The following is a 25796-nucleotide window of genomic DNA, read 5'->3' as shown; positions in this document are numbered from 1 at the left end:
ATGAAAAGGGCTGTGGGGGAAGAAGGGTGGTGCCCGAATGAACAACAGCAAGGTCAAGAGACAGTTCCCATTCCTGGATGGGTTTTTTAAACCCACTTTTATTAATTGTAAGTAATACAAATATTCCAAAAATATAAACAGACACTTAATGGCATCCTACATTTCAAGTTCTTGAATACAACAAATTTATCAAACCATGAATCTGTAACCAAGGTGGTCAGAATACCACAGCCCAGTCACAGTGGGAAGGTGATCCCCCACCTTGCAAATGGCGTCGGGAAGCGGAAAGTAGCAGGAGATGGACCGTGTCAAACAGAATAATAACAAGAAGAGAAGCTCACGGAGTCCAAACAGGAGGGTCTGCTCCAGGGACAGGTCCCACAGCGATAATGGAATGGGGCTACCGGCCAGCTCCTCCAACCTGCCCTCCCCTGGTTGGATGCAGATATTAATGGGCTTAAAAAAAAAAAAAACACCAAGAGAACAAAACTTTAAATCCCATTTTACAAAAAAGGTGACTGAAGGGCCCTAGTGCCAGTAACCAACTGGAGGCCTGGAGGGGAAAATGGTCTCACCTCCCCAGATTTTTGGCCTGGTTGGGACACAGATGCAAGACTGCCTTATGAGGGCTGCCCTACGAGTGAGGCCTTGGGAAGAGGGCAGGGGCAGCGGAATACAAGGGAATCCATTTCCCAGGGCATGACTGCCTGGAGACCTCCCATGCATTAGGACAAAGAAACTTCTGGGCCTTTGTTTAGAGAGGTGAGTTTACACACCTACAAAATGGTCAAAATCTTTGGGAGGCAGGAGAGGGCTAAACAGAAGGTCCCAGGTTAACTGAAGGCAAATTTATGTAAGGTTTCTTATCTGTTCAGCAATTAAACATGCGTTTAGGGTCCAGGACACATCTGTACTCCTCTCTAGTAAGGGACCCATGGGCCTACAGAGTGTCCCCTCTCTACAATGTGCAGAGTGGAAACCCTTACCTGACCCTTTCTAAACTAGTCCTGTGTCCAAAGCTCCCCCCTATGAGAGGGACACGAACATCAGGCTTTTGATATAGAAGCCCAATCAGAGAGACACACTGTGTCCCTGAAGAGGCACCTTAAAGAACTGAACCTGGTAGGTGGGCAGATTCCAGGCATGGCTTGAACTGATTGCTGACCAGGCACTGTGGCCTACTGCTTCCTGAAGACCAGTCTCAAATGGGGAAGAGCTTGTGGGGAGCCCTAGAACAGATGCTGGAATGAAATGGCTCTCCGCCAGTCTCACCCTCCTCCAAAACTGAGTCTGGCCTAATTCCTCTGAAGAGCAAGTTTTGCATTCATCACTTGCCTCCTAACACACTGTGAAACTGGAAGCAGGACAGCAAGTAGTAACTTCGGGCTGGCTCTGGTCCCCATGAGGGACCTTCACGCTTAGGTTTATTTGGCCAAGTTCCTTCTCCAGGGCAGGGCAGAGAAGGGGGAAGTGGGAATGGCATTTCTGTCGAAGGACTGCAGCGAGCTGGGTCCCGGCAGGAGCGAGGGCTATAAATCAGGGCTTCACGCACAGGCAGCAGGAATACTCCCGCCAAGCCATCCTGGGCTCTGCTCAAGGGTCACACTGTGGGCACCCGGACAAGCCTGGTAGGCAAAGGGCACACAGGCTTTTCTTCAACCCAGAAAACTGTGGAAACCCAGAGGAGGGCAGAAAGGGTCCCAGGATCTGCATCAGGCTTAGCGCTTCTTTATTGCTTATTAGTCAGAAAAACTTCGGTGGGCTCGGAGGGCAGAAGATTTGACCCAAGGGCTGACTAACCCTTAGGTTATCTACAATTTTAGGAAAGAGGCCTAGGCCAGGGCCTGGATCTGAAGCCACAGGAGGCCTGTGAATCAGCTCTTACTTTCCTTCAGCAGACAAAGTTCCTGGCTAGAACCTAGAACCCTCTTCCCCTGACCTGCAGGCAGACCCCAGGGCACCAGGAAATGAGGCTGGGGGAAATGACCACATGGGCTTTGGGGACTCTCTGTTCCACTTCTGTGGCACCACAAGGCTAAAGAAAGATACCAGCCAGCCAGTACTCAGAGCACCAAGCTCCTGTCTGGCCACCTGGTTACTTTCTGAGGCTGGACCTAGTGTTTGGAAATTGAAAAGGATAATAGGGGTGGAGTCCTGAGTGGGAGGTGTCCTGCACCTGAAGCAATTTACAAAGGCTTTGTGACACCTGCCTCCAAGGAAAACAGAGAAGGAAGAGGAACCCCTTCCCACCCCCAAGGAAGGGATGCCAGAGGAGAGCAGAGGAGAGAACCCCACCCAACCTCAGGGGAAGCCAAGATTAAGGCAGTGATGCTGAGACAGGGCTCCCTTTTTGGGGGGGCCCCCCCTTGTGCTCCTGGTTACAGCAGCACTTCCCCTTTTGTTTTCCACCCTGGGGAAACTTCCATTTTGTGACTTTTTTTTTTTTTTTAAAGCATTCACTATTAAGAACCTTTGAAGGCAAGAGACACCCAAGAAAGCACAGGTATGTGAGTATGTGAGGGGCTCACTTACACCAGAGCTCTTTGGGCACCAGTTACCAGAGGTAACTGTGTTAGGCAGGCAAACCTAAGTGAGGAGAACACCCACTCCTTCAGCCCAGGAAAATCAGGAGTGCCTCTGAGGCCCTGGAGAGAAAGAGCAACAGCCAGGAAGAATGCCGGCTGGGGCAGACAGAGCTCAGCACAGCACAGCCTGGGGGGACAACACAACAGGGAAGAGCCGCCCAAGAGACAGCAGGGGCTGGGGCTGCTTAGAGCCACCCCGCCCAGCCTTTGGAACAAGAGTCCCTGTGCCAGCACCACCAAGAATCCCTGAAGAGCAGGCTCATGGAACAGTCCCAAGCTCGGCTGGTCTACAAGCCAAGGGGACACACACATTCATGCTTTGGGGATCCTTTTCCCTGCATCCCCAGCACCCCTCCACATTCATCTCAGGCCCGGACTGCAACTTTGTCAGAAACAAACCAGGCCCAACACTCTAAGTTTAGAAAGAGAATTTTAAAACAGAGTCAAAGAACGGAAATCAGTTATGTGTCCTCTTCCAAGGCAGGGAGAAGACCTCCTTCCCCACAGGTTCAAGACTATGGCTAGGTGGTGAGGAAGGCAGGCCCGGCCCCAGCCACTGAGGAGACACAGGAAGGGCCCATGCTGGGCACTTGGCTGGAGGCAAGTCCAGCTCTTGGGCCACAGGACCCCATGGCCACTGGGGTGCCGGTTCTGGAAACAAGTTCTCATCTTCCCAGAAGTGTTGTCTGTCCGCAGCAGCTGGATGGAGAAAGGCTTCAGAAAGGCATGTGCCTGGGGCGCCTGAAGGCAGCCTCTGACCCCTCCTTTCTCCTTGGTATAGGCCTTACAACACTGAGGAAAGGCCGTGGGTTTGGCAAAGGAGCCTTCAACAGTCTTCATCCCTAACAGAGCTTAGTGGCTCTTAGGGTGACTGGAGAGAGGACGAACTAACTTGGGGGGAGTCTTGACGGTTCCACTTCTCCCCCAACCTGAAACACGGTACATCCCGTGGCCACAGTTCAAGGCCAGTCACACATACACACACACACGCACTCACACACACATACACACATCTTGGGAACCCAGCTCGGAGCAGGTAGCTCTGGGTATTGTTGGTCTGTTACCTGCCCACTTGGCATCTAACCTGTCCTAAAGCTCTTTCTAACCATTTCTCACTATTTCCAGGCCCCATCTGGTGAGGCGCTGCAGCTTTCACTCTCTCTGGCTGATCATAAAGGCACATTGTAGGAAAGTCCCCTACTGGGGTGGCCGTTGCTTGGAAGCAGGGAAGGCTAAGGGGCCCGCAGCTGCCCAAGGCTGGTGTAGACATCCTCTGCTCCACTCAACTCCTCAAAGATTGGGATCAGGTTCAGCAACTCAGTGTCTGCCATGTCATCAAACCAAGACTGCACGGGCACCTGGGGCAGGGAAAAAGGTAGAGTAAATCCCCCGACTACCAGATCTTCCCTTCCCTCACCCCAGAGCTCCTAGAGGCTGGGTGGGTCCGCTGGGGTGGTATACCCTCTCTGGTAAGGTTTACCTGGGCAGGAACTCCCAACCCTGGCCGTGTGGGTGCGTCTGGACTACTCACTGCATTCTCTGGGTGGAAGATGTAAGAAGCAGGTGAGTTGTCTAGGATGAGGGTTTTCCTCAGGTCCCTCCCCAAGCGGCTGAGGTCCTTGACATAGCAGCCCTGGTGAAACACACAGGACTCACGGAACAGGCGGGCCCGGAACACCCCACAGCGGTCCAAAAGATCTGTCACTGGGTCAGCATACTGGGAAAAGAGAACATGCCCTTTGTTTGGACGTTGTCCGGGTCCCCCCCGTGGCATCCTGTGGACCAGCGAGGAGCTGCGGGACTACCTCTGTGCAGCCACGTCTGCTCCTGGTTCCTCCCTCCCCCTGCCCCCAGGTACCTTGGCCAGGCTGGCAGTGAAGAGGACACATTCGAAGAGCTCCCCCATTCGTCTCAGAAACTCATCCACGTAAGGCCTCTTGAGCACATACACCTGAGGAAAAGCAGAGTGGCTTGTTGGAGGCATCCTTGTGTGGCTAAAGCATCAGTCCCTTTCACACTTTAACAGGAAGTAGCTTCAAACTTAGCCCAGACTCCCCTACTCAAGCCACTCAGACATCTGGCCAGAAGCCTTGTGCCCCACAGACCAGGGCACCAGCATCACCCCCTCCCCAGGCTTCTGCTGGCTGGTAATCCCAACCTTCACCCAGCTCAGGAAGAAACAGGCATCCCAGGAGCCATCTGTTTCCAGCGGCGGACCATCAGCTGCCTCCAGAAACAAGTAATCAAGAATAGGCCTCACAGATGGAAACAGCCTATCCTGGATTACTTGAATCCAGCCACAGCCTCTGTGGGAGCTTCCTGTCCTTGGCTCCGGCAGGATGGTCTGTCCAGGCCACCATCAGCACAACGCAAATGTTTCCTGAAACCTCATGCCCTCAAAGAGCTTCTCCAAACTGCACCAGGAAGAGGTGACCTTTTCCCAATGACCTCAGACCAGGCGCATCCAGCTTCTCACTCTGGTGTCCTCTATCTTATACTCACTCCTGCCATCCGCCCCAAACGCCCTGTGTCTAGCCATCGTGATTTTGCACATTTGGCCTAAAGGATTCTTTGGCTAAATGTATCCCATTCATCTGCATTCTATTACTTCCCCCCTCCAGTCTCTCTCTCATCTAGCTTACACAGCTGCTACTACAATTGTTCCTTCAAAACCCCCTTTATCCATGTTACTCGCTAGCTAAAAGAGCCTGGGTCTGCTGTGATGTGCTCCTGCCTGGCACCGACCCTCCCTCCTGGACTGGTCCGAATCACCCACCAATCTGCCAGCTCCCCTTAGCTCCACAGCAGGAACGCTCTGCCCTGGGCAGTCACGTCTTTGTTCCCGTTAGCCTGCCATTTCTTCAACTTTCAACTTGCCCCTCCCTCTTTCCTGGCGCTTCCCCAAGCTTGACACCCCTTCATCGCCACTCTTTGCCTAAAGCTTGCCTTCTGCACATAGCCCTCCCTCATTATGATCTCATCCCTTTTTTTTTTTTTAATCATTTATGTTCCTTTCTTGTTAACCAGGAGTTCACAGTGTGTGTTTGCCTGTTTGCAAATCTGCCATAGTCTTTTCCCCATGGGTTTTGTACATTTCTGTACCCGCAACTAGACTGTGAAGGGCTGGTGGGCAGGGTCTGGGCAGGCCAAGGATCAAGCCTGGCTGTGACTAGGGGCTGCAGCTCTGCCTGGCAGAGCACCTTGTAGGGAGAAAAAAGGCTCTAATGGACATGGGACAGGAACAACATCCCACAGAAGCCTTAAGCCCCATTTCTGTATATATAACTCTACTATTTGACTGGCCTTGCAAACAAATACCAGGACTACCAGGCCATCTGTTTCCACTGGTCCCTGACTCTTGGGCTAGTGGGCAGGCCTTCTGGGCAACCGTTTTGAGTAAATGGTCTTTCACTATCAATGCCATATGATCCTTAACCCTGGATTGAACAATTTATACCGGGCTAGTGCCTGGTCTTGTTTAGACTCTTCATTCTGTTTAATATTCTTTACTTAGACAGATGTGTACCGACCATGTACTCGAGCAGAATCCAGTTTAGGGACCCAAAAGGAGGGGGCTGGGGAAGGCTTCACAAAGCGGGAGAGGCCTGGGCTGGGAAAGAAGAATTTACTGGCTAGTTGCGGGTGGGTGGGCATTCCAAGAAGAGAGAACAGTCTGTATTGGTTTCCTTGCCTGTGACAGGGAGAGACACCAACTATTCAGGATTAGAGAAAATGTAATACACCATATAATAGTGCAGCAACATGGGCAGAGGTGACCAATACATGAGCTATTACTATTATCAAATAATGCAAATTATTCTTCCAGACAGCTTGGCTATAAAGAGAAAAAAAAGGGTGATAATTAGAGAAGAGTATGAGGCTGAAAGGCGCCCTGGTGGCACAGTGATTAGAAGCTACAATGAGCTACGGCTGCTAACTAAAAGGTGGGCAGCTGGAATCCACCAGCTGCTCCTTGGAAACCCTATGGGGCAGTTCTACTCTGACCTATAGGGTTGCTGTAAGTCGGAATTGACTTGGTGGCAACAGGTTTAGTTTTGTTTTATGAGACTGAAAATATTTTTGTGAGATAAGGAAGCCTTGGGTGTGAAATTACGAGTAAAAAGGGAGAGGATGAAGTCACAAACTGTAAGGGGGCAGAGAGTCCGGAGCCCAGGTGAATGGCAGAAGGCAGGCTGCCCACCCACCAGGCTGGGGATGGCCTGGCAAGCAGCTCACCTGGTGAGTGGTCCCCTCAATCTCTACAGGCACTATGAAGTCAGCATTGTTGATTGGCTGCAAGGCAGAAAGTTAATGACGTGAGCAAGATACAGAGCAGACAAGAAGCCTCCACCACAGACCAGCTGGGCCCCTGCACAGCCACTGCCCTGTCCCCTGGGAGAGTGAGGGAGAACAGATCCCTCCAGACTCCAGGAAGCTCTTCCCGCCACCCCAATACAGGGTGTGATCTTCTCTAGTTTTCCCTACTCACCCCCTTCCCCAAATTCTATCTCAGTTGCAAGAGATTTGGGACTTTCGGTTAAAAAAAAAAACCTGCTTTTCAAAACTAAGAGGTGCGAAGTCTAAGGCTGATTCAACTCCTTTTTTAGGCCTGCTCTGTATGGAGCCCTGCCTGGCAGCTTGCTGTGCTATGTGGCCACTGGGACTGGTAGTCATTAGGAGGAGGAAGGGGCTACTGCTCGACATTCTTTGGTGTGGTCTGCAGATGTCTGTGACGCCAGGGTTACCAAAATGCCAGAGCCTGCCCCACCACCCCTTCTGGCCATCCTCTATCCTCCAATTTAGGCCACGTCACAGCACTGAGACACTCTCGAGAACAGATGCAGGAAAGGCTCCTGACATGGAGTTACCTTAAAGGAGCTATGCACAAGGGTTTCATCCAGGTCAATGACCACACATATCCTTCCTTGATCTTCCTCTGTCACCTCTGGGAGCAGGCAGGTCCCTGGGATCTGAAACCAGAGCCAGGCTGCTGAGATCTGCCCACCAAGGAAGCCCAATCATTCCTTTCAGGAAAACTCTGGGAAGAGCTGGGCTGATCATGGAGATGGAAGACCCTCAATTTCGCTATCCCAGGACTGGCACCACTTGATGGCCAGGTGGTAGAGAAAGAGAAGATAAGAGTTGGGTGCTTGGTTTCCAGCCTCCCACTGGGACAATTAAAGTGATCTGGACATTGGAGTGGAGGTCAGGGTTAGGGTGGGATGTACTTGAGCTGTGGGAAGAGAGCATGTAGCTCCAGCTATTCCCCCAAATCTAATACGCTTTACACATAGTGGACCCTCAGCAAATATCCAGAACAAATGGCTTCCCACGGTGGGAAGATGACTGGCCAGGCACCAGAAGTAAGGGCATCACACTGTGGAGAGGGCCAGGGATCACCAGGTCCCAGGCTTCTGAGCACTTACCCTGCCAGATTCACATACCTGATAAAACTGGTACTGGAGACACTGGAGCAGATCCGACTGAAGCAAAGAAGGAGGCGGTCAGTGCCAACCCACCAATGCCTCCCCTGCCCTGTCCCAACCTCCTGTTTCTGCTTCAGGCCTGGAGGGCAACTTTCTCCCCAAGACCCGGGCAACCTGGAAGCTCCTAACATGACAACAGTGACTCTTCTCAGGAGGTGGACAGGCAAGAGGAAAGGCCAGTTTCATTTCCACACCAGGCCTGAGGGGCACAGAGAAGATGTTGTTCCCATTCTCAGCGGGACAAACTGAGGAAAAACAACTCAGGCAGCTGACTCAGGGACAGAGGGTCAGGAGCAGAACCAAGATCTCAGCTCCACACTCTGGTGCTTTAATCTCTTGCTCAGGCCTTGAACCCAGGCTTCTCTTTGAGAACATGTGTTTTCTGTGTTTCCTGGATGGGGGGGCAGGGTGGAGCACTGAGCCCCACAAACATCAAACAAGCCAACATGAACTCACATTGTGGGTACTTGAAGTGTGAGGGGAGGTAGAGTGCAGAGAGATCAGAAAGCCTTCCTCCCCTTTTGCTAATAATTAAAATGTTATGGCTGTAAAAAGTATTAAGTGTTCTTGATGAAAATCTTGAAGAAAAAAATCCCAGCACTCAGAAAAACAATGTTGGCATTTTAGTATATTTCCTTCAAGCTTGTTTTAGCAGTCTTTTTTTCCCCTGATACAACAGTATGTATGTTATCATTATCACCTGCCTTTGAGTTGATTCTGACTCATAGCAACTCCACGTGTGCAGAGTGGAACTGCTCCGTAGGGTTTTCAAGGCTGTGAACGTTCTGAAGCAGATCGCCAGATGCGTCTGCTGAGGCGCCTCTGGGTGTGTTCAAGCCACCAATCTTTCCGCCAGTAGTTGAGCACTTAGCCGTTTGAGCCACCCAGTAACTTCAGTACTATACCATTTCACATTCTGTTTTTCTGACAATGTTACAAAACTCAATACTCTTCCATGTTATTGCAAACTCATAAAAATTAATTGCTTAGTAACACTCCTATATTGTATCTTATTTTATCCTCTCCTCCTTATTGGATAATGCAGTGATTTTTCATTTGTGTGCATGTCTTTAGCCTCTTTTTTGTTCTTCCCTCGTCGACGTAAACTCACTTCTCCCTGATCTTTCGAGTTGCTGTTGTCAATTTGATCCCATGTAAATAATCCTTAAAAGAGCATAATGTTCAAGGCAGCCCTTTTTTACAAGTTAAGCTAAATTGCTGTTCAGTTTTAAGATGATTTCAGAGAATATTTTTGGTTTAAGGTTTAAACAGTTTTTAATAGTTTAATAGGGCAGCAGTTTCAGGGGTTCTTCCGCCCTCCATGGCTCCAGAAAGTCTAGCGTCCAGAAGAATTTAAAATTCTGTTCTGCATTTTCTCCCTTTTGATCACAAATCTTCTATGGAATCTTTGATCAAAATGGTCAATAATGGTAGCCAGGCACCATCCAGTTCTGGTCTCATGGTAAAAGAGGCAGTTAGTTGTTCATGGAGGCAACTGGCCACACATTTCATAACCTCCTCCCATTCCTGACTCTCTAGCCTGATTTTTACAGAGACAAGGGTGGGCTAGGCCTTGGTGTTTTGGAAAGGAACATCACTGGGACTGGGGGCAGGATTATTTTTGGATAGGGTTGGTCCTACCCTTAAAATGCCAGAAATATTTTCTGGTCATTGTGACCCATCAAGAATGTCCCCACATTTACAAATGCCTCTCACAGTACTGGTGAGAGCTGCTGCAAGGGGATGTCAAGAACGTGGTAGATCAGTGGTAGCATTTCAGTTTCCTGGTTCCTGCAAGTTGGGTGACTTAGAAGGTAGCTTTGTGTAGTAGAAAACAACAACAAACAAAAGCTTTAGAGCCAAGAGAGATCTGAGCTCGAATCCTGACACTACCATATATATTAACCATGAACTCTTCTGGAATCTACTTAACCCCTTTGGGTCTCAGTCTCCATGTCTGTAAAGTGGGAATCTGATAAATTTTCTTGCAGGGCTGCTGTGTGGACCATACAAAGCAACATATGCAAAACACCCTGCACAATTCCTTGAACCTATAAAGGTTTCGGACACAGGGGCCCTCAGGAATTACAGGGAGACCTGGATGTGGAAGCCCACACCCCAAATGGGAAGCAACAGAAATGATATGGGTCACTAAGCGAAGGACAGTGGCAGGGCCTCCTCTGAGCCTGAGATCTTTGCAACCTCAGCAAAATCACCGTGCCCACTTGCCATAGTTTGCAGGGATCCCCCACTAGCAGGCCATCCTCGCCTGCATCCTGGCCACCCTGATACAGGTACCTTAGCAATGGTGTTGGTTTCCTCCTTGTACGGGGTGAGCTCAGTACAGGAACTTGACTGGCCAACATGCTGGGCACGAAAACAGCAGAAAAGGGCCTTAAAGATGCTACGCCCACGAGGCTTCTTGGGAGAGGACTTGGAGACCAGGCCTAGAGCAGAGAGAATGACAGAGACCTCAGCTACAGGTAACCCCGTGCCCATATCCCCTCTAGTCTTTGCGCTTTACCAGGCCACACAGTCTGTGCTTGCTTAATGACCAAACACAGTTAATAGTGAAAACACACGTTCTTTTTTTTTTTTAACTTCGTTAAAACTTTAATGGTGGAAATAGATAAAAATAAAGATAAATAGACAAACCTCTAAATAAAACGTTGACATACTGGAGTGAAATACTACACCGAAGCAAGGCTTTTTGAAGAATATCACAGTAGAATTGCCAAATTAAGCTGTCTTAAAAGTCCTGGTGACCTGCTTCCATAGGAACATACACATTCTTTATTCCAACATCTCTTTAAAGCAGAAACAGAAGGCATCACCCACTCTCTGGATTGGGAAATGGGGGACCTGAGCTGCAGAGGATTTACTTCATTCCACTGGGAGAGGCTTCAAAGGCGAGGTCAGGTATAGAATCCAGGTATTCTGGAACCCAAGTGTTGTTCTGCTGTGGTAGCAGCCCACTGACGGTGCCCTCAAAATTAATTTACAAAGACAAAACTCCCTAACACCAGCTTCCAGGAGACTACCCATTACACAAGACAGTAACTTAGTCCCTTTCAAGTTAGCAGGAGGTGCAGTTCTGTCCAGTGTCAGCTTTCATAAACTCTAGCTCATTGGCTGCAGAACTGAGCCCAACTTGCCTAAAGACTCCAGACTAAAAACTCCAGAACAGCCACAGACCCAAGGAAGAGCTATGCTCTTTGTTCACATGCTTGTCTCCTTTCCACGGTCCAAGTCACTTTCTTTAACACTCCCTCCCCTCAAAGACACACGGCTTTACTGGTAAACTGCAGGTGGACCATCCCTCTGGGACACACACACCTAGCCTCTGGTGCTTGGCTGACGTATTTGCTTTTAAACTGCAGGTGCTCAATCCTACTGTGACTATTTCAACTTTGGAGGTATGAAGCCATTTTCAGAAAAGGCTTGATAAGGCAGCCCCAGAAAAGGCCAAGCTGATACAGAAAGTTATGGGCATGAAAGGACCAACCAGTAAATGGATTTCAGAGTATCTTTTGCAAGGTCCTTTTGCTTTGGAAGAACTGTTCCTACTAGGAAGACGCGATGGGTGCCATGGCCAGCAGGTGGCGCTGCACAACCACACACAAAACGGTCTTCAGCCACAGGTCTCTCCCAAGGACCTGCGTGTCCTAGACCTGAGCTGGACATGGGCCTAAGAATTAAGCTTGAGCCATTCCATTGTAAAGCATGGGGAACTACTCTGCAGGAAAACAAACTGCAATGCCTCTTTGTGTGGGGAAAGAAAAACAGAACATGCCGTTTAGGATAACTTCCTCTGTGTTATTCTTTGGGGTAGGGGTGAAGGGAAGGGGAAGGAAATGTGGTAAGGGCCACCCAGGAGTAACACAGAGCTCCCAGCTCAGTCCTTAGAGCACAAACCAAAGTGGCCCTTGCAGAAATAGGTGATGCGAGAGTCATTTAGTGTCCAGTTATTGGGCTGCCTGTGCCCCTGGAGAAAAGAAAGAGGGGAAAAAGAAAATACCATACTCTATTCCCTAAGACCAACGGTGAATAAATGGCTCCTACACAGCAGTCAGTCAAGTGGCAGTCAGCCCTGCCCCGAGAACAACACGACTCACCTCTGACTCAACAGAAAAGCCAATGACTTCCTGCAGGTGCAGAGGCCTGCTGGACCACAGCAGCTCTTCCAATTGGTCAGTCCAGAAAGCTCTCTCCCCTCTCCCTGGGTTAGGGCCAGGTGCCCTGACATGGGTATGACCACTGGAAACCTTTTTGAAAATGACTGGGCCTCCCCAGCAATTGGCCTAAAAACCTGGATGTCCACTCTTCAGCTCTTGGTCCTAGTGGAGAATCAAGATTTCCAGGGACTGCGGATTTAGTCATAAAGGAAAAAGTTGCACTGGGTACATCCCCAAGGCCCCTTCTGTGTTAAGGAGACAAAATTCAGAGCAGAGCCCAGCACTTAGAGATAGCAGAGTAAGAGATTCCTTGCATTTTCTCCCTACTCTTAATAATCTATGCAAAATTGGAGGGAAGGCCAGCTTCCCCACCTGCCTGCACAGCCCACATTAAATCCCAAGCCCAGTGACTCAGGGCAGACGCTGACACAAAGCTCCAAGACCAAAGCTGAACCATAGCTTTTCCTTTGGTTTATGGTTTCTTCACGCAGAACCACAATCAGAGGCTTAACCGGAGCACAGAGCCTTTCTTAAAAGGCCACACAGCCCGAGTCTTTCGTGAAGAGAGGCCATCAAGAATGCACTCAGCATCTTTGTGACAGATGCTGTGAAGGCTGAGTGATCCTGAGAGGCAGGGGGGTTAAGGGGGCAGCTGGCTGGGGCCATCGTAAGGCCTCCAGGCCTCACTTGCTCCCACCACAGGAGGCCCGAGGGCAGAAATGCCTCTGCCCTAGACAGGGAGCTTGGGGGGTGGGGGCACTCCTCAGCTTGGTTTGGACTCTGTGGGAGATGAGGGTCTTCTAAAAAACACAATGTGACCAGGCAGTCCCTGGGCCTCAGAGACTACAAATACCTTGGCCTCAGGGGCACAAAGGGGGCTGGTGTTTGGAACAGATCACAGAGCTGCTGCACCCCTGGGGAGGGTACCCCAGAGCCACAACAGCAAGGTGTTCCCCACTTCCCTCAATTCTTCCTCAGGCTGCCTGTCCTCCTGACCCTTATGAACACTGCTTTTAGGCACCTATCAGGCCTACCTCAGCCTCCCCCCAACATGGCTGCCTTCTGGCAGGGCCTGCACTGGCCTCGGCCTGGTATATCCATCAGCCTCCAGCCCTCTGTGTGGCAGGTGCTCAATAACTTTGATTAGCTGAGTGAGTGATTCTGGGGGACCTCCAGGGCCTGTCAGTTCTACAAAGCCGGGCCTGGGGAAGCTGCCACTGGTTTGCAGCAGCCCAGAGCAGTAAGAAACAAAAAAGCCTACTTTACACGAGGAGAGGCAAGTTGGGCCCTGAAGGAGCTGGGTGCCCAAGGCATACCACTCAAGTCTTTCCGGGCCTCAATCATGTTTACTGAGCATGTGCCAGGCCTGTGCTAGACACTTCATATCATTACATCATTTAATCCTCGCTACATTTACAGAAGGGGAACTGAAGCACAGATAACTTAAGCAACATGCTCAAGGCCCCACAGCTAGTATGACAGTAGAGTCAGGATTTGAACCCAGGTCTTCCTGAAGGCAGAGCCAAGGCTCTCAACCACTACTGCATAAGGACTCCTAGGCTCAGGGGCATCATGTGCATTTACTAGTTCAACAGCTGGGTCGGCCATTCTCAAGCACTATTACAGGGGTCTCTTCTCTGTTGCTCCATTCCTCTTTAAAGTGGGCTGGTAAAAGAATGGTTTGAGGTCCAACCCCCCCGGCCCCCTTTTTTTGTCCTCTTAGGCAGGCCATTAAAGGTGAAAGGGGCAAAACACAGTATGAGAATTCTACTCCAGGCACCCACTTCAGGCCTGCACCTGCTCCAAGCAGCAGATACCTGGGGGGGGGGGGATGCATGGGCATGAGGACAATAGAGGAGGGGGAAGGGGCCAGAGCCAAGAGCTTTGGTCCAAGACCCGCTTTGTTCTGGAGGTCTAAGGGTGAGGGGGAACCATACACCAGGGTGGGATCTGAAGCTCATGTCAAAGAGTCTTTCAAATGGTTCCTTTCAGCCAGCACTCAGCATTGTGTCCCTGACAGCCAGGTGCAGGCCACCCTGTCTCTTCCATGTGTGAGGGGGAGGGGCACGAGCCCCCTCCCCAGGAGAAGAAAACTGGGCCCAAGACAATTACAGGTCCAGGGGAATTTCATCGCACATGGTTTCCCCAATGAAGGGGGCAGGATTCCAGTGGGTGCCATGATCAGCTGCTCTCCCCGCTTCCTGCCCTGACACTCCCTTGTGACGCCCAGCCCTCTTCTCCTGCCCAGCTTCTGAAGTGCATCTGGTCTCCCTGCTCCAAACATCTGATTGGGGGCTGGATGTTGGAGAGGACCAAAACAGACCAATGGAGTGGGCCTCTCAAAGAGGGCAGGGAGGCCAGCCTACCCCTCCAGCTCACTGCTGCAGGGCTTCCTTCAGAGGCAGGGTGTGAAGTCAGGGGGGCATGGGAGGTATCCCTTCGCCCTGAGGGTCACCTGGGCTGGGGTCCAGATTCTGCAGTTACTAAGAGGGAACAGCCAGACAATCTCTTTGAGCCTCAGTTTCCTCATCCATAAACTGGGATAACAACAAGACCTCCCTCATGACTGAACAATAAACAAGTCATAGTAATGTGCTGTGCAAACTCTGAAGCTAAATGCTGTGCTTGTTTTAATTAGGGAGAGAGGAGCACTAATTGGCAACAGTGTGGGCCTCATTCTAAGAGTCCAGCCACGGATCAGGAGCCCTCCCCACTGCCATCATGCAGCTGAAGCCCAAGAACAGAGGACAAGGGAAAATGTCTCTGAACTTTGATTAGGAGCAGGTTTCAAGGAGCCAAAACAATTCCAAGGCCCTGTCCCAAATCCACTACAAAAGTTATTTTCTAGTTCACAAACTCCCCAACTGGTGCTCTGCAAATAAGGGCAAAGTCAGGTTAGACTAGAAGCCCTCTAGGGTGAAGCCGGCACCCTTGAGGCAATGTTGTCCTCTTCCCTTGTGTCACCCCCACCTCCTCCAACAAGTTCCAGGTGAGAACACTATCTCCCTCTGCCTCTTAAGAAGCATGTGCAGTGCACGCTTACACACACAAGATGAAGACAGGCTTTGCCAGGACAACACTATTTTTAACCTTTTTTCTGAAGGTCAGGTCCAGGTTATCACCGTTGCCAATAACACAGCTTTGTGTCCCAGCAAAAGGACCTCCTCACACATCCGCCTAGGAGTCGGCAGAGGGCAAGGTCTCAGGCTATCAGATTTTAACAAGCCCATTCATGTAGAAGGATGCTTTCTTGGTTCAGTCCCCAGAAGTGCTTCCTTCCCCCTAACCCTCCAGAGCCCCAGGCAGCAAAGGCTTTTATCTGAATATCACTATAAAATGGCCTCTCTGAGGGGTCTCCCTCCCCTCAGCTATCAGAGAATGGAGAGTATTTGCAGCATTTCCGGCCCTTCTTGGCTGGCTGGCTGCCTGGGCCCTGCTGCCAAGATGCATCTGATTGGGGCTCCCCATGGAGAGGAGTCCTCCCAGGCCCTCAGCAAGAGGCATGCGTGCCTTGGCTGAGGACGGGCCCCAAAGTGCCAGGAGGACGGAAGGGCTCCTCAGACCAGCAGGTGAGTCAGCAGGGGAAGAAAAAAGGGTGAGAAATGCCTAGACATCCCACACATAGAAAAACCGAGAAAACAACAGGGAGGGTGTACCAGTTTCTACAATGCCCACCTGCTTGCTAACACTATTCTCTCCAGGTGACAAGGAAGGCGGGACCAGCACCAGCTCCCAAAGTTCCAAAGAGCAGCTGTGATTCTTGACTGCATGGACTTTTTTAAAAACTAGTTTTAGCCACACTGTTTGGCTCACCCCAGCACTCCACACTGGGGCAGCCCTACCAAACAGATGTCTCTGTGAGTGCCCCTTCTCTATAGACAGAAAAGCTCCCTGCATCTCCCTCTCTTCTTCCTAGAGCTGCCCTCCTTGTGCCTTACATCAGTCCTGGGTTCTTGATGCTACCTGTCAGGTGAGGATGGGAGGAGAGAGATCACCCCATACCCTGCCTCCTGCCTTTTCCTGTCCCCCTTCAGCAACCTGGTCATGGATCTTAACACAGGGCCTCAATTTTAGGGACAGATCTTCACTCAAGAAGAAGAGCTGAATTTTAGGAGCAGGGTATTCTAAAACATCATCAAGATAATCTGTTGATTTCAAAATCAGCCACTAAAGAAGTTATTGCCAAAATACCCTGGGCAGCTCTAATGTGCTAAAAACACACTGGAGGTGAGGGTGGAGAGGCTGAGCCTCAGGTCTGGAGGCCATGGGCAGGATGACAGGAGAAAAAGTTCAAAACCTAGTAGGGACGGAAGCCCCAGTCACCATGCCTCCATCTTGAGAATGTAGTTTCCCTCATGTTCCTAATGAGAGGAAGAGGGTTGTCCCAGAAGACGAAGCTGGTCTGGACAAGATGCCAAGGAATTATTTCCTCATATACATGTCAGCAGCCCTACTGTAAGCCCCAGCCCTACTCTACAAGGCTCCTGGATAATGTCAGGAAGTATTCTTATGGGCTCAACCAAGCATCAAGGAGAGAATCAAGATGGCATCCAAAAAAACCCAAAGGACTAGATCCTCCCCTGCCTCAGCAGGAGACCCTGCCCCATGCTGGACCAGCTGGAGCAGAGGTGCCATCGCCGGGGCTGGAAACCACATCTGCCTGCTTGGAGCCCCGCCTCCCCTCCTAGGGAGGTGCTGAGCAAGCCACTGTGGGAGGCTGTGAGGCTAACCGAGACCTGCTGAACAGGACACAAATACCCCCCTTGGTAGCCATATCAGCCCCTGCCTTGGCCCTCTGCTCCTTACTCCTGGAATGCTTGGGTTTGGTCACAAAGGAGAAACCAGTGCCTCTTTCCCCTCCAACTCGTAAGTCTGCTTTGGGCGAGACAGAGAAGGACCAGAAAAGGCACAGGACAAAGCAAGGGAACCATCAACTGTCTCTCCTCAGACCAGGAAACAATTCAGTGGTTACAAAAGGTACCACAGACTTGACTTTAAGTCCTGGTTCTGCCACATACAACGTACGTGGCCTTGGGCCTCAGTTTCTTCATCTATAAAATGGGAAGACTAACGCTGCCTGTATTACAGAGTTTCGAGAATTACAAAGAGTTTAAGGTGAAGCCTGGCCCTAGTAAAAGCTCAGTAAGTATTAGCTGCTAGCCATTAGGTGTAAAGCACTTAAAAAAACAACACAAAACCCGTTGCTGTGGAATTGATTCTGACTCACAGCAACCCTAAAGGATGGAGTAGAACTGCCCTATAGAGTTTCCAAGGAGTACCTGGTGGATTCGAACTGCCAACCTTTTGGTTAGCAGCCGTGGCTCTTAACCACTACACCACCAGTGTTTCCATTAAGCGGTTACAGATCCTTGTATCAGTTTCAATCTCAAAATAGTCACACTAAAAAGGACCACAGTGAGTTCCTCCAACTTATTTTAGAGGTCACAAAGAGGCAGTGACAGGGCCAAGCCCAGCAAATGGCCTTTCCCAGGACTCCACAAAAACCAATCACAGACACAGACACAGACACACACACACAACTCTAGGGGTTGGCCAACCAGTTCCTTCCTCATCTGGCTGGCCTCTGCAAGGGCTGAAAAGGAGCCTGCCAGGGGAGCATCTACCTCCAGGGGCACTCACCTGCTCCTCCCCTGCCTCCACACCTTCACCTAGGACTAGCCAACCAGTACAGGTGTGTCCACCTGAGAGCGCACAGAGCTAGAAGTCAGGAAACCTGAACTGTGGCCCAGTTCAGCCTCTCAACTGCTTTGTAGTCTTGCCTAAGGCACAACTTCTCTGGGGTTGTTTTCTCACTGGTCAATCGGGAATGAAAAGGTCTCCCCTGTGTGGTCCCTTACAAGGTGGTTTCAGATCACCTGACTTGTGACTCAAAGGCACTCCACAAAGTGGAGTGTAAATGAGAGGCCTCGTGGGTCATGGTTAAGGCTTTACTCTAGGACCTTGCCAAGGTTGGGGTCCTGGCTGACATGGACCACCCATGTATCTGGGGCAAGGTGCTCAGTCCTCTCAAGGTTTCCTCATCTGTCAAGTGGGGATAATTCTTATCTCATAAGGGTGTTATAAGGATTAAGTGAGATACTAGAGAGAAAATGCCTACAAAGCATTTCCTGGCCCACAGTAAGCTCTATAAATATTGGCTGTCATCAGTACCAGGTAAGTGAGTATTACTACCCTTGTCCGTTCAGATGTGGAAAACTTTAGGACTCCCCTTGAAAACCCACAGGATCTTTAACAGCAAAACTCGACTCCTCAAGGGGAATCCTCCCACACAGGCTAAACAGACAGCTAGGGCCACTGCTGCGCTTACCTGGCTCTTCTCCATGGACACCTGTCAGAATCACAGGGAGCGTATGGTGCTCACGTATGCCTGGCCCACCTGCCCAGGCTCTGATTCAGTTGGTCTGGGTGATGTCTGTATTTTTAGCAAGTGTCACAGGAGATTCTGATGTGTGTCCTCAGCTGAGAGCCACTGGCTAGAGGTTGCCAGGTGGTCTTTGATTAACCATTCTAGGTCTGGAGGTTGATTCAGCCAAAGTCCCTTGGCCCTGCCCCCATCTCACTGACCGGCTCAGTGTCTCTGCAGGCCTTGGAGGGCTCCATCCCTGGGGTCCAGCTTTCCTTTCCAGAGGCCTTGTCCTATTCTACCCACCAGTCAAAAGCCCTGGGCCTGCTGTCTCTTCCTGCCTGCCCCTGATCCTGGGATGGAAGGACCCAAGAGCTGGGGTCCACTGTCCCAGATAAGTGCTTCTGCAGGTCTGCATTAGGGCATTTGAGTCATCCCATGATCTCTGCTTGGCTCTGACTGGGGTTGGGCCACTTTCATTTCCTGGGAACAGTGCGGGTGGGAAGGAGCAACTTCGACAGAATGCAAAGCTGTTCACATGTCAAGGATGGAAGAAGGTACAGGGTAAAAAGAGAGAGCAGAGCCTGATGGGGGTGGAGGAGGGCAGGGAACTAGGAGCACTTGGGAAAGAAATGGAGGTCCACTCAGAGATCAGATTCAAGGCTAACCCCTACAGAGCTGGAGAACTGAACCTGACACGTCCACCTCCCACCCAGAGATGGCTTGCTGTAGTACCCGTCCTGCCGTAACAGATCCTGTGCCGGCATCCTCACACCTGAAGGGCTGGGTACTTTGCCAGACAAAGAAACTCTGTTCTAGTGGGTCTCTGGTCAGAGAGGCTTCCAGTTCTAAGAAATCACTTCTCCACTTTGATTTCTAGCTCCCTCCTAAGAGGTGCATGTTAATATACTCATCTGCATCCCAGCTGGGAATTATCCCTCCATTTCGGAAGAGGGAGAGAATCACGTCAGGGACACACCCAATCCCATGTCCCCAAAACAAGTTAGTACATTCTGTGCTTCCCGGGGCTGAGGCAGAATGAAAAGCAGTCTAATGCTGCCTTTGTGCCTTCCCAACGTCCTAACGCCAAAATCAAAGCAGCACAGAGACAGCTGAAGAACATCTATTTCGCCACAAAACTTCAGTCTTTTTCCCTCATTACTAAAACACCCTAAATCTGAAATCTCACTGAGTTCATTTCGTTAATTCTCAAAGCAAATGCAAATGTTAAAGGACTGCAGCACACAGTTGTCTTGAGTATTCACTATACCCATCTTTGAGGGGTCTAGCAACTGGATTCACCACGAATCAGAATCAACTTGACGGCAACTAACAGCAGCAGCAAGCAACAGCTGAGATGATTTAGAGACTCTTTAGAGACTCTTCATAAGAGGTCCATGGCTCCCTGGCTTCTCTTCACCCCTAGATACCCAAGTGCCAGGCAGAACAGCAAACGCCCAAAGCACAAGCTGCTCATATTAGCACAGATAAAAATCCCATCCCAAGTCATACTGCCACAAAGAAGGGGTCTGTGTAGCAAAGCTATTTGCTTCCAGAAGGTCTAAGCCCCCACATCAGTGTCCCTTCTGACCCCCAGCCACCTGTCGTTTAACAATAAAACCCATGTGGCTATGAGCTGTTTGCACTGTGTGTCACTGGGGGAATGGTGGGGGGAGAAGCAGTGGTCCTGCTCTGTGAAAAAGAAAGACGCTAACATTTACTAATCACCTACTAAGCACCAAACGTTACAGAAATGTAAATATCATTATCCTATTTTACAGAGAAGACCCTCAAAACACTCAAGTGATTTCATTTATTGTGAACAGGAAAGAAAAAGCAGAAATTGGAACTCAGGCCGGAATCAATCAATTCTGCTACAGGAACAGTTCTTTGGAAGTAACAATAAAAACTTAAACATCCCTCAGGCCACCCACTTACTCCCTTGACCCACTTCACCCAATCTGAGAAGCAAACCTCCCAAGCTGGGAATAAAAGACAATACCCAAAATTCCCCCAAAAGCTAGCAGGAAAAACATAGAACGCTGAGGAAGAGGAGGAGGAAAAGAGGTGTGCGTACATGTGTATACGTACACACATGCTCATACGTATATTTACACGTTGTCTCTCTTTCCCAGCGAGCTACGAACACTACTATTATTTAATTCTCCTATATTAATTAATTCCCCACAGAAAGACTAGAGGCATCAATTCACCCTGGCTGGAAACGTGTCTTCTATAGTATTTACCATTTTGACAAAACTCATGATTATAAGGGATTTGGAAAATCCCACAGGGAGGATGAAATGAGCACCTCTTTGCCACCCAGTTTCTTTAAGACCCCTATAACTGAGAAGGGAGGAGACGGGAACACCACTACCTCTGCCAGCCCCTGAGGGGTTTTCCGTGGCAATTATGAAGTACTGCTCAGTTGAAAGCTCTACAAGTTAACTTGGCAAAGAGCGACAACAAAGCCCCAACCCCTGGATGTTAGGCGTTTAGAAACTTGTTGCTGAGTTAGCAGCACTCCATTGGGGTGCTTCGGGAGTGAGCAAACACAAGCTTAAGTCGCCACACAGGTCCCCAAAAGAGACACAAATAGGGGAAAAACTCCAAAAAAGACACAGGAGCAAGCCTCAGCAGCCACCTGCGAGTGAGCAAAACAAGGACAAGAATGGAGGATGATCAAGGGGAGAGGTGAGAGGAACCACCCAGGCAGATGGAACCAGCTATCAACATGCACCCTGGACCCTACATACACAGCAAGCAAAGGAAGAAAGTTCCAGCAAGACTTACTTCTAAGCTTCTCAAGTTAAGGGCTTAGCCGTAAGAGCCAGAAAAACGTGCTACCATCTTAATTCTTAGGGAAGGTCAGAGTCTCTGAGGGGCATCCTTTTCATGAGCTGACAGAAGTTCCCCATGGGAGAAGAGGAAACCAAGGACTCATCGTTCCTTCCCTGCCAGGAAGGGGGCATCAGGCCTAACAGAAAACAAAAAATGTCCTGGTTCCCCCAAACACCTGTGGGTCACTTCGTGCTCTGGAAGAGGTTGCCTTCCCCCTCAGTCCACACTGGGAGGCTTGGGGAGGGCCCTGTTTCCTTGCCTTTTCCCCATGTAACCCCAAAGCCCGTGGCACAATATCCCAGCAAGGTAGCGACACCCTTGTATGGGCTGTGGATAAATGGCCACTCTCTCACTAAACTGATATTAACTCGTCTTTTTTGTTTTTGATGCTACACACAACCCTGTCCCTGCTGGACCAGAAGCCATTTCACCCATTTGTCTGGGAAGATGATCCAATTTTGGTCCTTTTATCATCAGTGCTTTCAGCAACTTTGTTCTACTTCCCCTACTGTAATTACTTTTGAATCATCAACACACCCAAACACTCTAAAAGCTCAGAGAACAGAATGCTAGAAAAGATTTTAAAGATCTGCAGTGGCAAACAACTTCACTAAAATGTCATCCGAGGTAGGAGCAATTTGTTTCTTTCCAGATATTTACTTATTAGTAAACTGCCTCACATTCCTTTCTTCTTTTCCAAAGGGAGGCAGGGCAAGGGAGATGGGATGCAATGTTGGGTAGGGGGTGGACAAGGAACTCTTGGACAAGGAACTCTTAAACGAGCCAATTAAAACATCTGCCTTTTTGTTTTTTAAAGATGTAGGCTTTGTTTGTGAATTATGAGGGCCTTAGAAAGCTGGCTGAGTGGTTGCTGGATGCCCAAGCAGCCCAGAAAGAAGCGTGCCTCTTCTGGAATGCGACTAAATTAAATGGGAGGGAGACTTGGCTGGCTGCTGGCTTGAGAATTCAGATTCCTCCAAGGATAGTAAGTTTGAAGAGGGAAGCGAACCACAAAAAAAGAAAATGAAAGAAGTAAATCCAAGAAAATCCAACTAACATCAGCACTGCCAAGTAGCTAGTTGCTTTGCCTTCTGCTGTGTATCTTATTCTGTTCCTCTCCATTTGCCCTGGTGGATTAAACTTCCAGCTCTGATTTGTAAATGCCCTTCAGCAGTCCAGCCATCTCTGACTTCTGGCATGGGCCCATCAGAGTAGAGGACCTGGGAGGAGAAGCATAGAGTTGTTCTTCCGGCTTCTCATCACCACTGCCCCCTCTCGGATACTTCCACACCCAAATTTCTCCACCTCTTGCTCAGTCTTAGGGTCCTTTGCTGGGATGAGAGATTACGAACACAGTAGGAAAAGTCAGGAATGAAATTACACACACAGGTAGCCTCCCTTTTCCAGCCCTCAGCAGAGCAGAGCATCCAGTGGAGGCAGTGAAGTTGCTGCCTGGGTCACATAGTCTGTTAGTGATACAGTCAGGAGAAGAGAGATAATGCCAAAACCGAAGTCAAGGAGGCAGGGGCTTTGGGTTCAGAGCAGGCAAGGCTCTGGCCTTCTCTACCGCAGGCTTTCTTAGAGAAAAGGCCAGTGATTCAGGAAGCATGCACTGCACTCCCCCCTACATTCCACTTAGAAAACTGAGGAATGGCTGGCACTGCCAACCGAGCTTCTTCGTCCCTAGACAAGAGTGGGGAGTTCCTTGGGTTCGTGAACCCCAGGAATTAGTGACCTGTTGACCACTCAAATGTTGCCAAACCAGGGGTGAGGAGGATGTGGTGAGACACTGAGGCCCCGCAGCTACCCTCCACCAGGCTCTGTTGTTGTTAGGTGCCATGAAGTCAGTTCGGACTCATAGGGACCCACAGGGACCCCACGCTCAACAGAAGGAAACACGGCTCTGCCCGGCCCAGGCTCTAGGCCTTCAGTATACTGGATTGCAGCACTGGCCCTTCACGCCCTGTTCTTGTTGTGTGTGTGTGGAGCGGGATGTGGGGGGGGGGGGGCAGAGACACTCTGGATTTGGTCCCATGAGCGTGCTCTCTCCCCTGCCTCTGGGCCAAGTGGCCCCCTTCCGGGGAGTTACGGGGGAGGACAAAAAAAAAAACGACGCTATTCCCTCCTTTCCGTGGAAATCCCGTCCGCTGTTTTGGGCACCTTCTCCAACGCCAGAAGAAGAACGTGGGGGAGGGGAAGAGGAGTTTTGGGGCCTCTACAGTGAGCAAACTAACAAGAGATTCCACCCTCGGGCCCCAACCTTTCCCCCGCCCCCGGGGAGGCCCCGGCGCCATCCTGCTCCCGTGCCCCAGAGAGCGCCCGCGCTCCCCCTCGCGTCTCCTCCACCTGACCCTCAGAAAGGCAAGGGGCTGCGGGCCTCTGCCCACAGAGAACTGGCACTTTTTTCGCTGCGCGAGTCGGAAACACGCCGAGTCTGAGGCCATCCGGCGCATTATGTAACCAGGGACACCGCTCCCGGGCGAAACAAACGCGGCTCTGTGTGTGCAGCGGCGGCCCCGGGGGAGCGCACCGGGGCAGGGAGGGGCTTCGGCGGGCTTCGAGTCTGGCTTGTTTGCTCAGCAAAACTGGCGGGAGGCAGCCAGGCGAAGGCCCCGCGCCGCCGAGGTCCGGGGCCCAGCGCAGAGCAAGGGCCGCCCAAGTCCGGCGCTTCCAGGGCCCAGCCCCTCCCCCACCCGGCCGCCCCCGCCTCCAGGCGGTGAACTTGGTCCCAAGTCCCGCCGGACGCCGCCACCGCCCGCTAACGAAGCGACCTCGGACCAGGGGACCTGGGAAGTGCTGGACTCCCCTCCCGGCTCCGTTCCAGCTTAGGACTCCTCGGTCCCCCTGCCTACCCCTCTCCGGGTGGCCCTGGAGCTGCCAGGCGCTGTGATACTGCAAAGTGACGACCCCACCCCCCAACTCAGGAGGGGGCGGACTCCAGGGGGCTCCGGTTTCGCGCGCTACCCTTCCGTCTCCCTGCCCCGGGGGGAGGGGTGCGGTACGCGGTGACAGCTGCACGGATACCGCCCCTCCCCCTCGGGCGCCCGAAGCCAGAGACCCGTGCAGCCCCCACCTGGGTCTGAGGGCCGATTCGGACGCGCGGGCGGATGGACTAGGGGGTCCGGTCACACTCGCTAGGACTCCTAGCTTTGAGCCCCAGGAGGCCCAGGGCCGGGACCTGGGGCCCGGCCAGTGCTAGCCCCCTCCCCGCTGGGGGCGACGCAAAGTTTTGGGAAGTTGCTGCCCCTACCTTGCTTGGTGAGCACCAGGGCGTCTTCCCTCCGCGCCTGGGTGATGATGGAGCCGTGTTCCATCTAACAATCCCGCGGGCCCGGGCTGGCTGGGCGGGAGGACGGGCGGGCGCGCACGCTGGGCTGCGCTGGGCTGGGCTGGGGGGCCTGGGCGGGGGCCGGCTCCGGCTCCGGCTCCCGAGACTCCGACTCCCGCAGCTGTTCACATCCCCCCTCCTGTTCCCTCCCTGGGCCAGGAAGGGAGGTGGCCTGTACGGAGGGCGGGCGGCCGGGGCAGCGGCTTCCCCGGGTGCCCCCAGCCCCGATCCCCCGGCTGCAGCTCCGGGCTCCTCAGTTTGCGTCCAACATGGAGAATCCGGAGCGAAAACAAGAGGAGGAAATGGGACACGGGGCGGTTTCCAGGCTCCCCCCTCCCCTCCGTACTCCAGATAAACAACCCGCGGCTGCAGCGCCCACCCCCGCGCGCTTCCCCGCTCTGAACCCGGCCTCTCTACGGCCCTCCGGCGCTTCTTGCTCCAGGGCAGCGTCCTAGGTCCCGGGACCCTCCACCTATGAACTGCCGGGGCTGCGTGTCATCCGGAGCTTTGCTCTTTGGTTACGGAAAAAGCGAATCCCCGAGGGGGGTGGGGTGGCGGGCGGGCAGGCTGGTTGGGGAGACTTGAAACCGCTCCAGCACTCTGATTGGCCCGCTTGGAGAAAAGGGGCGTGGCCCCTCCTTACTATGCGTTGCGAGGACCCAACAACATTCCAGTCGCTACGGCCACGCCCCTGGGCCACTCCCCCTCACCGGGCTGTATACGCCCATTTCCTCGGCCACACCCCCTTCCCAACTCTTAAAAGGCCACTCCACAGCCCACGTATACCTATTCAGTGATGGGGTTTTCGTGTCTTAGTGTTCATACGCTGAGGAGGCCGACAGGTTCTGTATTTTGGGTAACCGGGTCGAGCTGAGAAGTCGAATCCGGTTCAGGCCAAGTTGGGAGGATTTGGGGCAGTTTTCTTACTTCCTGCTTGGCCCTCGAATTGTGGACCCACTGTTTCCCAAAAAGGGTACAACCGTGGAATCCGGAAGGGAGTGTATGTGGGGGCGGCTG

At 51.5% G+C, this 25796-nt stretch overlaps 1 protein-coding gene across 2 annotated transcripts; it reads right to left on the bottom strand.

Moving 5' to 3' along the window:
• Nucleotides 1-53: 53 nt before the first annotated feature.
• On the bottom strand, nt 54-25101 carry CTDSP2 (CTD small phosphatase 2). 2 transcript variants are annotated; one of them, XM_003405169.4, is made up of 8 exons: nt 24702-25096; nt 10370-10518; nt 8030-8068; nt 7454-7555; nt 6822-6878; nt 4444-4536; nt 4117-4302; nt 54-3943 (listed from the first exon to the last, which is right to left on the bottom strand). In XM_003405169.4, exons 1-8 carry the CDS (start codon nt 24763-24765, stop codon nt 3818-3820), a joined length of 816 nt encoding a protein of 271 aa, XP_003405217.1. In that variant the 5' UTR covers nt 24766-25096; the 3' UTR covers nt 54-3817. The 2 variants fall into 2 exon arrangements, with proteins under 2 accessions (XP_003405217.1, XP_010596708.1); XM_010598406.3 differs by lacking the exon at nt 7454-7555 and having other exon boundaries at nt 24702-25101.
• Nucleotides 25102-25796: the final 695 nt, after the last annotated feature.

The sequence above is a fragment of the Loxodonta africana genome, chromosome 4, assembly GCF_030014295.1.
Source record: "Loxodonta africana isolate mLoxAfr1 chromosome 4, mLoxAfr1.hap2, whole genome shotgun sequence".
In the NCBI taxonomy this organism is placed as follows: Eukaryota; Metazoa; Chordata; class Mammalia; order Proboscidea; family Elephantidae; genus Loxodonta; species Loxodonta africana.
This window is presented reverse-complemented; position numbering and strand designations above follow the sequence as displayed.